This window comes from Sparus aurata, chromosome 1, assembly GCF_900880675.1.
Source record: "Sparus aurata chromosome 1, fSpaAur1.1, whole genome shotgun sequence".
NCBI classification, from domain to species: Eukaryota; Metazoa; Chordata; class Actinopteri; order Spariformes; family Sparidae; genus Sparus; species Sparus aurata.
In genome coordinates, this window is record NC_044187.1 from 22,691,286 (window position 1) to 22,707,290 (window position 16,005).

The window sequence follows — 16,005 nt, forward strand, 5'->3', positions numbered from 1 at the left end:
GACTTCATTAGTTTCAGCTAGGTAAACCTTATGAAGTGGCAACTGAGTTTAAATTGTGTTAATCCATGCTTACTAGCTGCCCGCTGAATTATTTTCCTGCATGTTATAGGAATGAATGTCTATCAGACGATAGGCGGCTCGGGTCATGCACACACAAGTGTCGGAGAGCCAATGTTTTCATGGCTGTTCTTAATAAAGCAGGCTGAACAAAACTTGCGAGAGGGGGAATGATGAAGGGGAATGATGCAGTATCGATGTGATACAGGGACGATAGTGCACATTTTCACTCAGCCTCTTCTGGAAAGACATTCATTAGCTGTCTCCATCAGCTGATTATGTCTTAATTTTATTTTGAATTGGAAGTGAACTTTTGAAATAGCCCCCCAAAAAACAATAAGCTGGTGGTATCAGCTGTAATATATGGTTGTAATAAACAGAGCATAAGAAGCAGAGGTCATGACCTATAAACAGTACCAGGTGAGCACCAATAAACCGCCAATAAACCTCAACGAAACGCAATTAATAACACTAGTCCACCTATGAGAGAAAAATGTACAGATGTCTTTCTTTTCCTTCTTTTTAGCTGTGCAGGTTTTAATTACTCATTAATGTGGGTTAGTAATGGTGTTTATATTGGGGAAGTTGTTAACAGGGGAAACAGCTTTTTTTTTTCCAAGCAGAAACAGCTGATGTGAGTTCAGTGTTGGCTATGTCAGAGTTTACTTCTTTACTAAGTTTATATTTTTCATTTTGCCGTCAACCTTTTAAAATTGCGCCTAAAAAGGCCTAGATGCAAAGTGTTGCACTAGGTTGTTGAGGCAGATCTGATGAAGCACACTGATGCCCTGATGCACATATAATATTCACTTTATCTCTTTATTGTGCATATATTCAGTATGCAGTACTTTAACATCATTCTGAACCACTAAAATAAAAAGGGACAAGACACGCGGTAACAGCCAAGAAAATTTGTAATTTATTAATATAGTCCGAAAGAAGCTCCACAATCCGTGGAAACATTTTTTCCGGTGCATGTCCTTAACAATCACATTCTATGAGGAGAAAAAAGAACAACATTAAAAGCCACAACTTTGTATTTCAGTTACAGACATTTTCCTTAATGTTTTTTTTTTCCAAAGTAAAGAGAAAGGCAAAGGCAAAGTACCCCCATTCCCCCACCCACCCTCCTCCCCTTTAAAAAACAGACAGCCTTGAAAGTCATGGGCTTTTTTTTTTTTTCTCAGTAAAACCCACAGTGCTTTAGCAGAAGGATAAGCGCTCATTGGTTAAGGATTACACAGCATGGCGACGCAATGTAAAGTTTTGCTAAAACATTATGATGATAATGATGATGATAATGATGACGGGGGAGGGGGAGGGGGAGAAAGTAGAGTGGAGGAAATTTGAGCAAGAGACAAAACAAGAACAACCCTACATCGAACCCTGAACCCCAGAGTGTGAGTCGACAAACGCCCGCAGTACAGCAGCTGGGTTTGGACTCTTCCCTCCCACTTGTGCATAGATCATGATCCTTTAAAAACCAGCTTTATTCCTCCACTTGAATCTGTCTCCGACAACCATCTGTTACATGTTAAGAAATCTCTCAACTATTGAATACCTGTCACAGGAACAGACATGTTAGCAGACAGGAGAGATGATTAAAAAACAAACATAACTTTCTTGCACGATGCTCCTGAACTACAGAATGGAAAGCACAAAAACATACAAATGCATTTTCTGTCACTGTCTTTTTTGACAATCAAAACCATTGATCGTTGTTTTAAAATGTAAAGCGATTTCTACTTAGATTTCACATGTAAAGCACTCCACTTTTTTTCAAAGTTGATTCTCAGTCTTATTTGGTAAATATATAACTTGCTACGAACTTGTTTTAGAAAATCAAAACAAAAAAACAATGGTACTCTCTATATTCTGTTAAACTCATAACCTTCAGTGCTTGCTTGGAGTTTTAATTGTTTTCAGTTGCTTTTATTTCACAAGAACATTTTAAACCTAGAAATGAAGGAGTTGGTATCTGGAACCCTGGCCTTCCTGAGACATAATCCACATCATTTTTTTTTCTTTTTGAGTGTGCAAGATAGTGAGCAAACTGCGTCGCTTACAGAGAACATAAAATCACAACTCAAATACATACAGAGATAGTCTGTCGACACTGAAATCAAAACTTGAAATATGACACAACACTGATCAATCCCAGAGTTCTTAAAAGTAGCATAAATCTTCATTTTGCAAGTTTTTCATGTCCATATTTGATGGAAGATGAAATTTGTCCATTTTTTTTTTAAACATTCCTGTTAAAAATTTCTATCCTATTTCCTTGAACTTCAGACAAATGAAATGCTTGTAAACGACAGGTGACTTTTGCAACAAAAAACAGAAAAGATAGGCACCTCTGAAATGAGTCTTGTAACAAACTCACCTCCCACACTTTATCCCTTTCCATTTCTCCATGAAGTTAACATAAGGGATTACTAGTCCTTCTACAGCTATCTATGGCCACAGTTCTTTGTTTTTTTTCCCATTTTTTCTTAGATTTTTTTTTGTTTTTTTGTACTTTTATCTTTTTTGATTTTTTTCTCATTTTTTGTATAATTGGAACAAAATGGTGCAATACTCAATGATAATCCTTGTATTGGATTATTCCACAATAAAAGCCACTATAAGGTAGATAAACTTTTTACAGATAGAATGAAAAAAAAAAAAAAAAGAAATCCATTAAGTCCTTGAGTAAACATGTACACATGAATTGTCACCATCTCCCCTCCGTACTTAGACTCGTTTATCTACGATTAGCTGAGTGAGGGGTAGAAGACACTCAGTGCAACGTTAGAAGATAATAACAATGTCTTATCAGAATAGTTTTTTGACAGAAAAACAACAAAACAAAAAGATAAAAACAGACAAAATATAACATACTGAGTGGAACGTAACAGCAGGCCATGTGCCTGGTACACACACAGTTTTCTGCGCACACATTCATACAAACATCTGACGTTCAAGCACACATCTAAGATGACTTTTGCATTTTTTTCTCCGAAGATTTTGTATTTGTAACTTAATGCAATACATTTGTAATATTCTCTAAAAGCCCCTAAAGTGTACCTGTCAGATGGAGAGAACAAAAAAAAAGAAGAATTACTGACTTCACATTACATTATTGGCGCTCCATGATTCAAGTATTTGTGTTCAATATTTTTGTTTTTGTTTTGATATGTTTGTGATTTGTTTTATCAACTGCTTGGGCTGGGCTTTTTAGACAGGCTAATTAACAAACAAATACACATATATACAGTACAAGCACTTCAAAGTACTGTAATATGTCGTCTAAACCAGAACGTGCATATCTGACTCTGTATAAGAGGTTGCTTTCAATCAATCAAGTATCAGCTCACACCCGACCCGAATTCTTTCCTTCGTATCACTTATTTGCGGGGAAAATACATATTGCTCATTTTCAGTTTGTATTAAACCATGACCTTTCAAAACAACAAAGAAAAGTTTCAGAGGTTACGATCCAAGAAGTCTGAAGAGGTGATACCACACACCATACTCACAGTATATACGTATATATATATGTAGTGTATACATATATACTGTTATCTAGAACAGAGCTGTAGAGAGGAGAGCCTCTCGATGCTGGTGCAGCATGGGAAACCCCCTTCACTGTCAGGGTTCTCCAGTTAGTACAGGATGCTGGGAGGTCCTCGGCTATTGGGTCTGTCTGAGCTTGGATCAAGGCAGTTACAGAAACAGGCAATAGTGATTTTTGCTTGTGTGCTGCAGGACTGCGAGTCCTGAAAGGTAGCCTTTTCCCGTTTTCTTGTTTATTTTTTTTTTTGTGAAATTTTTAAAAACTTTTTTTAAAATGTTTTTTTTAAGACTTTGTACCTCTTGAAATGTGCCCCTCCACTCCTGCTGATGCAGAATGAGGAGAGTGAGGCTGATACAGTGGGCCCAAGCCATCTGGGTCTGTGGAAATGTACAGTTCAGTGGGCCCCGCTTTGAGCAGGACGCACAACATAAAAACAAGATAAATACAGCATCCACAAAAAAAGGCACCCCAGCCACCAGTCTACTCCTTTAGATGGTGGTAGTAGAGGCTGATGACCGGAGACGTTTCAGCTAGAAGTGCAGAGCTTTAACATATTATAGATCTTTTTTTTTTTCATTTAGATTTTTTAAGCATTTTTAAGATTTTTATGTCAAACTTCATAAAAATGACGTTAAAATGCGATTTCATTTTTGGTTTTTAAAAAAATATGTACCCGGGATTACCCATCATCAACTGTGCACTGTAGCAAACTGGAACCCCCAACTGAGTAAAGATTTTCTCCTTAGTGTGGGGCATTCCCCACAAAATCATAAAAAAAAAGAAAAAAAAAAAGAAAATCTCAGTCGTTTAAGGGTGTGATGCTGCCGCCCATTTGTTTGATCCCTTCTGTCCCCCGCTGCACCCTCTGCAAAGGTTATCAAAGCTCCTCCAAACAGGAGCAGAAGTGCTCTCTATATAAAGATACAGTATGACACAGCAAATTTATAATGGCACATTACGTTGGCATCTTTACATGCAATGAGGGGCCCCAAAACAGTAACAACAGGGCACCTTTAGAGAAAAGGATCAATACAAGCCTTTTCCCTTCCAATTAGGATTCAGTCGAGGCATGAGGTCTGTAAATATAGTTGCGCAGATGGCCTTTTAATTTAAGACTTTGCTCTCACAGTAGAAAGGACAGATACGGAGAGCTGCATCTCATACTTGGTATCATCAACTCCCCTACCCTGAGATCAAGCTGGACAGAAGTGTCTTCAGCGCAGAGAGAAAGGCTGACCTTTGATAAAGTGTTTGGACTTTAGTACATGACAGTGCTCTGGTGGCTTGGCCCGACTTTACAGAAACGACGGCCATTCTGAAGTGCTGACAGAAGCGCACGGGGGCTGGGGGTGAGGGGGTTTGCCAAGGTCTGGGAGGAGTGCTCGTTCCCAAGTCAAGTTTGGCGTGCTGTAAAGGGCCCCAGCCTCTAGTCTTTTGCATAGAAACAGATAGGAGGGCCTGTTGGTGCCTGGTGCAGGGGAGGGCTACTGGGTCTGGTTTGAGGTGGATGAGGAGGAGAGGAGATCATAGCGTAGCAGCTAGGCAAAGGGCAAGGGGGGACAGCCTGCAGGCAGGCGGAGCAGCTTGGAGCGACAAACACCCACACCCCCCCTTGTCTGAGACACCCTATTTTTACACATCTCAAGATACTACCTGGAAGTACTACAGAATACTGTCAAACACAAAAGCATGATCAGTTAAAAACAAATAGACAATCAATAACGCTCTGTAGTATTGATCCTCGTTTTGCATTCAATACACAGGATGAACATACAGAGGCACCTCTGACCAAAGTGTTTCTGCATATGAACAGTGAAGGGCTAGTTCAGCAGCCAGTAATTTGTAGACCACTGCATGTAGACAAAAATAACAATATAACACATTGAAAAGAAAAAAATAAAGTCAAACGATCTTTAAAAAAAATCAAAAGTACACTGGCAAAAATTCCAGAAATATGACTATAACATCTTCCAGCTAAAGTGATCTTTGTGTCAAAGAACTGAGAGATGGGGGAGGGGGCAGGAACGACAGCAGGGTCGAGCGGTGGCGGCCCCCCCACCCCATCCCACGTCGGAGATGCCGTGAGTGGCGGAGAGCCGTGATTGGCCATGTCTTGGAGGAGCTGAGCCGAGGGAGGGTCAAGTGGAGCCCAGGAGGAAGTGCTGCGCTGTGGGACTGCCGCTTGACACCCAGAGGACCACAGCAGAGAGGCACTCGGTGGACACTCCCCACTCCCTTCCTGACTCCCGACTGGCCAGCGGGCGTCAGAGACAGCTGACATTGCGAGTCTAGTGCCTCCAAACAGAACAAGGCTAAACATTTGGAGTAACAGTGATATACACTTTGATATTGTTCAAAGAAGGGAAAAAAATAATAATCATAGACTGCAGTTCCCCCCCCCCCTCCCCCCCAAAAGTCCAATGGTACATTTCAGTTTAGTTTCCCTTCATCCTGCTACCAGAGGAACAACGGCAGACACATTTCCAAGGAATAGATATAGTACATAAAAGAGCAGTATTTTTTTCTGTTGTTTTGAATGTTTTGCTGCTCCTTTTTTGATTTATTGGATTGCAGTTGAAGCGATTTGCTCTTCATAAGTGCTATGATAAAACCCTTTGAATTTTATAAAAGTCTTAGTCTCTTCTGTTTGTACAGTACCAAACGCAAGGAACACTCGTAGGTCTACTGCATTAGGAGAAACCCCTCTTATTTGGTATTGTGCCAGATACCCAGAACCATCCGATCCCTGCTGCAGATTCAGTCTCTGTTGGGTGTGGCTGTGGCATGCAGAGAGGAAGTGTGCATTATTGTGTACCCAGTGTCACTCTCTAGTACAGTTTGCTGCATGCACACCTTCAACAGCTGCTTTCTTCCTCTTTGCAAAGAGTTTTCCCAACAATTTCCAGGGGGATCGGCGGCCTGGAGGGAATCCAAGTTTTGAAAAGGGGGTAAGGTTTTTTTTTTAAGTTCCAAAGTCTTTTGCTGCGATCAGCAACAACCGAAAAAACAAACAAAAGAGAAACCAGCTCCGGTGGACATAAGAGTATGGACGGAAGAAAGATCTATGGTGTATATTGCACAATGTAACTGTCACATGAAGGTGAAATTGTGTTCTTTTTTTCCTCCGAAAACTTGTGGACCGTACATACAGCTGGGCTTCATAACAAAATCGGACACTAGAAAATTCAACAAAGCCCCCGTGAGCGACTGGGTTCCACGTTGAAGGTGACCAGAAGGATCCGGAATTGTAGACGTCAATGATTAGGTGCCACCGGACATACAGTACATAGACATGTACGGTGACACGCAGTGAGGTTGACAAATAATCTTCTCTCAGCTTTTATGTTGTGATAGATATAAAAAAAATGCGCTTGGGTCTAAAAGAGAAGACAATCCCTTCGAGAAATTAAAAGAATTAAGCTGATGATTGGTAGGGCCAGTCACATGGCCAGGCCTTCTTACTGCCCAGTGACAGAGTTGGTCACCAGTCATGTCCTGTACCACTCGCTGGCTCAGAGGGTGAAACTGTGCAAGATTTCAGCTATTTCTTCAATTACAAAACAAACTTTAAAAAAAAAAAAAAAAGGCGGCTTGGGAAGGACCTGGGCCAGAGAGCACTTAAGGCTAATATTAGTGCTGAGAAACAAACGTTAACTTAACTAGTAAAGGTCTTTGAACCACATCATTGGCCATGGACATGCTGGGAATGGTTGTTTTTTAAGTCTTATCTTGGGATGATTTTTTTTGTTTTGTTTTTTGTTTTCTTTGTTTGGAGGGAAAGGGAAAGTCTCAGATGGCAGCTTTGATTGCTTCTCCTAAAAACGCTTCACACAGAATGTCATGTATACTAATGGAAAAACTAAAAAACACTTAAAAGGTTTCTTTGTGTTGTGTTCTCATTTCAGTTTGTCTTTATATGATGCATTTCAACAATACCAAAAGGAAAAAAAAATGCTTTTTTTTTCTTCCAACAAAGGGTAAACCAAACAAAAAAATAAGGACAAAAGTAAAAGAGAAGGTCTGGAGTCTGCAGTCTGTGTGGTTGGGACCCCAGCCTTCTGATTTACTATTCACAGTTTATAACAGTTCTAATTGATACTGATTATCGCCACATGATTTGCTTGGGTTTTGCTCCTGTTCTTTTTTTTTTTTGTTTTGTATTTTTTTTTCCCATTCCACCCTCCACCGATGGCTTACATGACATGGTGGTGGTGCTGGGTTGGTTGGTTAGTGTATCGTGGCATCACCCTACATGGACTCCCCACTGAGCAGATCACCAGGCAGCAGGGTGTTGATGGGGGTGGGGCTCCCGATCACGCGGGCATCATCCCCGCCCGGAGGTCCCCACAGGCTCGAGTACTGGGGCACCCCGCCCCACAAAAGGTCGCCTCCGCTGGCCTTGCCTCCACCGCCACCGCTGCTCCACTGGCCCATAGAGTGGGACTGCGCTGCCCCCATCCGGTTTTGATTGGTTCCCGGGTTAGCCTGCCAGCTAGTGGTGTTTGCCCCTAGCGACTGGCCTTGTGCAAAGAAGCGGTTCACCTCCTCCTCGCCAGCGAACTCCGCTAGGATGGTGGTGTTTCCAAGCACACACCTTACAGAGGAGAAAAGTGGAATTGATTCATCTTACAATGATAACTTAGCCAGGAGTAAGGAATGAATACCTTTCATCAAAGTATGTTCTGTATGTTTTGTAAAAATGAGACAGCATGAACTTAACATAGATTTTAATCAAATGGTACTGCTTTTTTTAGACTTGATCATGCCATTATGCCTTTTAGGGTGCTGCCATGACCACATTGTGTGCTGTTGATAATGAAGTCATACATTTTGCATTTAGTTTCCATGACAACCCGCTGCAGTGGTTGCCACTATTAGCAAAACAAAATTGAGACAAATCTAAAAAAAACAGCCAGTGTGCCCCCAGAGTGGCTCAACACTAGCGTTGCCTCCCATTTCACTTTGATTATTGAAAGACTGTCTGTAATAACACAGTACAGCTGACAGCAGCATGACTCTTCACCTCTTCTTCCTTGTGACTGCTCACATGCAGAAATAACATTGTCTACACTCATAGAGAAAGATGAACTGATCTCATTATGGGAAGTCACCAAATAAGAAACCAAGCGCATTGGGTTTTCCCCATTTTCTTTCTCTGGTATTGATGTGTTACTTTGACAGAAAAATAGAAGCTGAAGTTGATTGACAAAAAGCAAATGTTTCCTTAATTTGGGTCTTACATGTGCAGAGACTTCTGGGCCTTTGCGGCCTCGTCCTTGGAGCTGTAGCGCACCACAGCGTTCCCCTGGGTCAGGTTGAGGTGGAATGTGATCAGGGGGCCATGCTGCATGCACAGGGTCCGCAGAGTGGAACCATCAATCTGGAGTGCAAGAGAAAACAAAAGGGCAAAATAATGTGTTACAACAATATGAGTTTACTTGTACTGTATTGTTATTTACCGTTTAATTCCCTTACTCACTGTCCATTCTCCATTATCCTTTTCTTTCTTTTATGTATTTTTTGAGTACTGTTATACACATAATGAATCTGAATGAACAGAAACTCTTTTTACATTTTACCTTTTTCAAATCAATAAAATGCAACTATTAGTTACTAAATCTATGCAATTTTTTTTACACATTGAGTAGCCTAAACCTTATGAAGCAGATTAACTGTTTTTCTTTAGACTGATTGACATGATTTGATCTCCCTTATGGTTCCTTTACGTATACACTACTCATAATTCACTGTGGCTTCAATCTAGTATTTCTAGTATAGAATTAGCAGCACGGCAGACATACTTGTGGGGTGAGATTCCTCAGCACCAGCCAGCTGCTGGTCCTGTTGGAGCTGTCAGTGCTCCAGGTGGTTCCCTCTGAAAAGACATGAAAGACATAGTCAAATATAATGTTCAGTGTTTTATTAAAAACCATCAAATAAAAAGTAAAATAGTAGAGCTGCAGTGTTTTTCCTTTTATTTTATACGCAGTGAATTAAAAGAAAGCTGGTTCAAGTGTAAAAATTTAAGACACATGCAGTACGAGACGGACAGAATAGAACTGTAAAAGGGAAACTATCGAAATCTAATTTCCTGTCAAACCACTCTCAAAGCACATTAGCTCTGCGCGGTTAGAAAGTTTCACAGAGGAAAAACATGAAGCTTTTCATCTGCACCACTAAAAGTAGTCTTTCCTCTTCTATCTGAATGGATTTAGACATGTCATGTCAAAACAAGGTCACACGTATGGTGTTTAAAGGAGCCGGTAAACCTCAAGCTGTCAGTTTATCAGGGTTTTCAGCAAGCCTCTGTGCTGCAAGCGTAGCTGTGAACTCTGCCACACCTATGCATCTTCACTCATGCCTGTGCTTACTTGGGTGTGAAATATATCACAGAGAGATGACTTATGTTGCTTTCTCTTTGGCAAAAGTTTTCTTCAGGTCAATGCATTGCTGAACCCTTCTGATTCAACCTGACTGCAAACAAAATATTTTGTTTAACACCAATCTCAGATAAAATCTTAGCAATATATCGGTTTCATTATAAGTGAATGGACTAAATTGGATCATGTTAAGATTTTTCAAGGTGATTTTAAAGAGTGAAACATAAGACCCTGTTGGTAATACACCTATCAGGGTTTCTAGAATTTATTTAGCCAGCCAACATAAGTTGCAACTCTTTCAATATTAGCTGTGATTGCAGGTTGGTTTGAAAGTCCAAAGGAATGGTGCATGAGTTTATCTTTTCAAGCCAGTGCTCACCCGAGGAGTAGGAGCCGCTCCAACCTTGGGACAGGCCCAGTGAGTTGCCGCCCCAAGTGGAGGAGGGCTTGTTGTTGGTGAGGCCTGGCGGGGGTCTGGAAGGGGCCGTGGTGTTGCGTGGCCCTTGAGGGACTTTCCACAGCTCATGGGACAAAGAGGCTTGGCTCTGGGAGATGGGTCCTGGGGACCAGGTGGACTTCATGTCAGATAGTTTACCTTTAGATGGAAAGAGGATGGGCAGACAGTTAAGAGAAAATCAGGAATGTATGAAGATGTATCGTTACAACTAAACTTCAGAGGTGGCTTCTTCTCTCCTGGATGTCAGTGAATTCACCATAACTGCAATCAGCCAATACTTTAAAAAAAGAAAAAAAACAAAAGAAAAAAACAAAAAAACAAAACACCACTGTGGAATCCCTGCCTTCCTTAAAATGTTTTGTAAAAGCAGAAGCTAGAACATTTCTCTGCAAACAGTGTATTTTAACAATCACATCTCAAAAATGACAAATTCACAAAGTAGAGAGCTGATTTACTTTGTGAACTTCTAACTTAAAGTACACACAAACACACACAAACACAGGGTGTGTTACTGATGTCATGACCAGCTGGGGTGTAGCTTGCTTTTTTGTGGGTTGAATGAAAGAGGCAGAGAGAGTCGAAGGTCATGTTTATGTGAGGTCTTAGTATCGCTAAAGGTCTTATTTATAGGCACTGAGGGAACAAGTTTAGGTGTGACTGTGGGTTAAGAAGGTTCATGAATACAGGTGGGGGAGAGGTTTAGGGTAAGTAGGTTGTATCAAGGCTTCCATTAGAGTGAGGGGAGGTCCACACATGAGGGAAGATACTCTGGATGTGTACCTGAGCTGTCTCCCTCAGAGGATGACAGACTGAAAGAGCTAGAGTAGCCACTGACTGTCCAGTCACTGCTGGTTGGAGGCAGAGAGCCATTCTGAAGTGGAGGAGCTGGGGAAGTGGCTATATGGCCGTAGAGGTAAAAGTGTTGTGACCAGAGATGAAGAGAAAAAAAACAAGTTCATGTATGAATCAATACAAGCACATGATAGTGGGGGGCATGTGGTGTGATAGAGACAGTAACATGGGTCAATGTGAGTAGCCTCAGCAAAGTCATTAACATTTGATTCACTTCATGGTTTAGGGTTACTGATAATATTAAATTAATATTTGTTGCCTTGCCTCTGTTCATACCTCCGTTCCTGTCCCGCAGGAGGTATCGATTGACGTCATGGATGTTGGTGTTGATGGTGGGACCGCTTGGGACGCTGCCAGGGGTCATGTTGGGGTCATTCTCTGGGTCGATGTTCTGAAGGCCCTTCCATGGCACACCTGGGCAGAACTCTGGGGGAGGAAAAAAAAAACAGTCCTTATAGCCCAACTTTTCTGATACTGGTGAAAAGCCACACTGATTGAGAACTATTTTTTTTTTAAATGTTGTGCTCAAACTTCAAAAAATTGACTGGTTACTACAATGATCTTGAGGAGCCATCTCATGACTTCACCACAGTTCACAGTTCACACAAGCTTCCAAACTACAAATGTCTTCATACTTGTTGTTCCCCTCTTGCCACCCTGATGTATATTCATATTTTCCTGTAAGGACTTGCGTGATGTCACAAAACCGTACATACCAATAAGAATGGTGGACGCAGCTAAACTAACAATAGAGTGAGGTTGAAGATTGGATGAGATTAGCTGGGTGAAAGGGGAAACACCTGTGTGTGTTGACAACGGATGTGAAGAGGTTTTATCAAATATTTATTTGCATCTCATCCTCACCTGGGGGCCAATTAATGTTGGTCCCATTGGAGATCTTCTCATTGGGGCTCTTGCCCTGGCCCCAGCTGTCTGGGGGCACCAGGGGGCTGGTGGGGGACTCTGAGCTGGACATTAGATTGTAAGGGCTGTATGAGTCCTCCAGCTGGGGGGGCTTTCCAGGGGGGCCCAGGGAAGAGGCAGCAGATATGGCACCTAGTGTAAGCAAAGACAAATAAGAGAATTAAATGAAATTAGTTTACCTTTATAATGAAGGCAAAAAACATGAAAACATTGCAAAATTAGAAAACAATATACAATTTCTTTTGTTATCTTTTTATATATCAGATACATTAAGCAGAGTTCTCCTGAGAGTTCAGTGTCAATCCTATTAATACAGATCTCTATGGTATCTACTGATGCTCTTAGTGTCATTCAAGGACGTGGATATATCTCCAATAGTTCAGAAAGGGGAAGGCGCACTTTAAAAAAAAGAGTGTTTGTGGCTGATAAGATTCTTATCTGAGTATCAGCTCGAAGTAAGATTGTGTGTGGGAAAAAAGTCCACAGAAGAAGCTGATGATATCTCAAATGTTGAAATGGAAAGTGTAGGAGTCAACAAGTTAATGTCAGTCAGATAGTTTCTCATCACCAAACAAAATTCAATCAATAGTGTTCTGGCAGACTAGCAAATTATTCATTTGTGTCAAATGTGTTATCTTTGTATTAATTCTGGTGGTAGGTACCACATAAATAAGAATCAGGAGGAGTGGTTAAACAGGTTTTGCACCTTAGCTATCCATAAATAACAAACTGAAATAGAAAAAGCAGCTAGAACTCAGCTGTCACAGCAAATGGGAGGCATTGTGACACCTCTGGGTTGGTGTTTCTGTCTTTGAGCGAGCTTGCATTTAGAATGTGTATAAAAAACGCTGACCAGGCGTCAAGTGTTGTGAAGAAAGATGCAAAGTGACAACCGGAAACTGTCAGTTGTTGAATTTCCCTGCTGTAAACAATTCCAAGAAGGCCGAGTGTCAAAGCTGGTGAGGTGGAGGTTATCAACAGTAATCATGTTTCACAGCACTTTGCAGGAGCAAGGCTGCTGTTACTTGAACCTTCACTGCTGCATTTAAAAGCTCATCCATCACTCCTGCAGCTGACATCATATAATATAATAGCATAACAGTGGTACTTTACAACACAACAAATTAGCTGGAATCTGTATAATGTCAACAATTATCCAGATAGCATCAGAATTAATTTATATGTATGCATATATATGCATATGTGTATGTGTGATTAATACATGCCTGCCCTGGTTTTTGCTTCAACGTACCGTGCTTATTGAGGTTGTTCTCCATGTTTGAGGAGTTGCCAGAGAGGCTGTCCATGGAGTTAGAGTGTGTCCACTGGGACAGGCGGGATTGGGGCTGAGGGGGCTCCTTCAGGGACATACCCCCGACCTCCATGCAGTTTACATTCATGTTTGGATTCAGTCCAGCTGAAAACACACAATAGGGAATCATTTAATTTATTCATAATATGCAAGAAAGACGGTACAGTTTCATCTATTAGCAAAATTTAAACCCTAATGTAAATCTGAATGTATCATTTAAAGATAAGCAACTTTGGGCTGCTGCTCGCTACTCTCAACAAGCAAGCTACATTTTGTCAGATTATTTGATGTTAGCCCCATTCCACACTCACAGAGAGGGTAGGTGCTGTAGGCATTGGGCGAAGACGGCGGCTCTTTGGTGTGCAGAGTGTCGGCGAGGCCCGGAGCCTGGTGTGGGCCTGTGAAGGGGTCCAGGGTTGATTTGCCGGAGCCATGGCCTCCGGCGGGGCCACCAGGAGGATGCAGACCAGCGGAGGAGGAAGAGGATGAGGAATGAGAGGGAAGTTGCTGTTGCTTCATCAGTAGCGCTTGATATAGCTGACGCTGGTGCTGCTGGATCTGCTGCTGCATGTTGGTGATTGTACGTGCAACCTGGGAGAGAGGACAAGCAGTGTCACAACAATACATCATAAAATTACGTTTCCGGGAGGGGAGGTAAGTAAAAAAAGATGAGTCGAATTATTTGGTGGCAAAAGCAAGATGGATGAAAAAAATAAGGAAACGAGGAAGAAGGAAAAACAGATAAGATGGGGAAACGGTGAGAAAATAAAAGGATAAAAAGGTGAAGGACGAATAAAAGTGGGCAGTGAGAACTAAAGTAAAAACAGAAAAGAAAAGGTGGAAGGAGAGACGATAAAGATAGGCAAAGCTGCTTTTTCACAAAAAGTGTCTTCTTTTTCAACACTTGCTGATATGTGTCTAACAAAAGATGCCAAACTTCCACAAAAAGGAGAACAAAGTCTTTCTCCTTTTAACAAAGACCCTTTTGTCGTGTTCAAAGGGAAGTAACCCGTTCCCATGCAGATATCGTCAAGTTTGAGCAACTCGTGGTTACAATGTGGGCTGTTTCCTGTGTTGTTTTTGTTATATGAAAATCACAATATTTGTTGAGTTGCGTCAGTGTTACGTGTCGGTGATCACATGCAGTCCCACAGTGAATGACGTGTATGATCAGACTTCTTCTGGGTTTAATGATGCATTATGTTGACTCACTTGCTGCTCTTGTTGTCTAATTGGGCCGGAAACGTTGCGTTGCGCCTGCATCATCTGCTGCTGGATTTGTAAACGCTGGTACGCCTGAAAAAAGGGAACAAAAAGTACAATTCATTTTAAAAGATATACATTAATAGAGGGAAAAATCTGAAGTTTCTTTGTTAATGTTAGCCATTTTGGCCCTCATTTTATAAATAGATCAATTCTTAATTCTTCTTGGATTGTCAGTCAATATCAGAGATTACATTAAAAAGTAACATCTAGAAAAAAAGGTCAGGCATGTTGTGGGTTAATCTCCATTTAAATAGGAGCCTGGATCATCTTAAAAAAATCCACAACACACATTCTCAACCACTTTGCTACAACTAAAGATGAAAAGAGGGACTGACTCACCATTTGCAGTTGCTGAAGTTGGTACAAGAGAGTCATTTGTTGAGGGTTTATTGGTGAGGTTAAAAGTGCAGGATTCAGACCAATGTTTTTTGCTGCAAACTGCAAGAGCTGTGCTTGGACCTGGGGGGTTAGAGAGAAGAAGAAGAATGAGGAGGCAGAAAGGAGAGACGACAACTTAGTCATTGCAAATCACAGCAACTGCACAAGAACAGCTTCGAGCAAGGTAAAACTAGTCACAACTACACGCATGGAGGAGGAGACATGAAGAGTGAGGGTCTGCCAGGGAAATCAAAACGCAAAGAGCCAAGTATGGTTCACAGAAAATAACCAGTCTTCACAATATATTTCTACTGGTTTATTTTTTTTAGAAAATTTGTATTTTTCGAGGCATATCATAGGGCAGGGCTCAAAAGTAATGGTTTTGAGAAGTATTAAATATCAGGGGCAATACCGGCAACGTGAAGAGTAATCATGGAGACTGATGACCAATCATTGTAATCGATATACGTTTGCAGTAAATATAAAAATCTTGCTGTCAAAAGTTTGAATAAGCCCTGTAGGCTGAAATACTGCTGTATGCTAACACTGGTTATAAGTTATTTATAACAAAGCTTATCTCTAAGATTGAAGATATGTTGGAAAGTGTCAAGAAAATAATATGAGAATAAGTCATAAAGTAATCAGTCTATGATATTGTTCTGAGCCATCATGAATCTTTTCAAAAGAATATTTCAACATTACAGTTATGCAGCATAAATAAATTCCAAATTCACAAAGTCAGGGGCCAACATGCAGTAGAAAGATGGACTGGTAGAGAAATCAATATTTACAAATTTGTGTGTCAAATCGTTTTCCCTTGTTA

At 41.0% G+C, this 16,005-nt stretch overlaps 1 protein-coding gene across 7 annotated transcripts in view; it reads right to left on the minus strand.

The window, feature by feature from the left end:
- Window positions 1-953: 953 nt before the first annotated feature.
- tnrc6c2 (trinucleotide repeat containing adaptor 6C2) overlaps window positions 954-16,005 on the minus strand; it is a 138,767-nt gene continuing 123,715 nt past the window's right edge. For 4 of the 7 annotated variants that reach the window (XM_030435777.1, XM_030435808.1, XM_030435772.1 and 1 more), the window contains 11 exons: window positions 15,144-15,263; window positions 14,751-14,834; window positions 13,850-14,129; window positions 13,479-13,643; window positions 12,167-12,358; window positions 11,567-11,728; window positions 11,231-11,347; window positions 10,373-10,588; window positions 9,415-9,488; window positions 8,854-8,993; window positions 954-8,207 (listed from right to left, as the gene is read on the minus strand). In XM_030435777.1, coding sequence (XP_030291637.1) covers window positions 7,862-8,207; window positions 8,854-8,993; window positions 9,415-9,488; window positions 10,373-10,588; window positions 11,231-11,347; window positions 11,567-11,728; window positions 12,167-12,358; window positions 13,479-13,643; window positions 13,850-14,129; window positions 14,751-14,834; window positions 15,144-15,263 — 1,896 coding nt within the window. In that variant the 3' untranslated portion in view covers window positions 954-7,861. The remainder of the gene's footprint in view (window positions 8,208-8,853; window positions 8,994-9,414; window positions 9,489-10,372; window positions 10,589-11,230; window positions 11,348-11,566; window positions 11,729-12,166; window positions 12,359-13,478; window positions 13,644-13,849; window positions 14,130-14,750; window positions 14,835-15,143; window positions 15,264-16,005) is intronic. The other 3 variants (XM_030435781.1, XM_030435800.1, XM_030435791.1) reach the window with 3 other exon arrangements.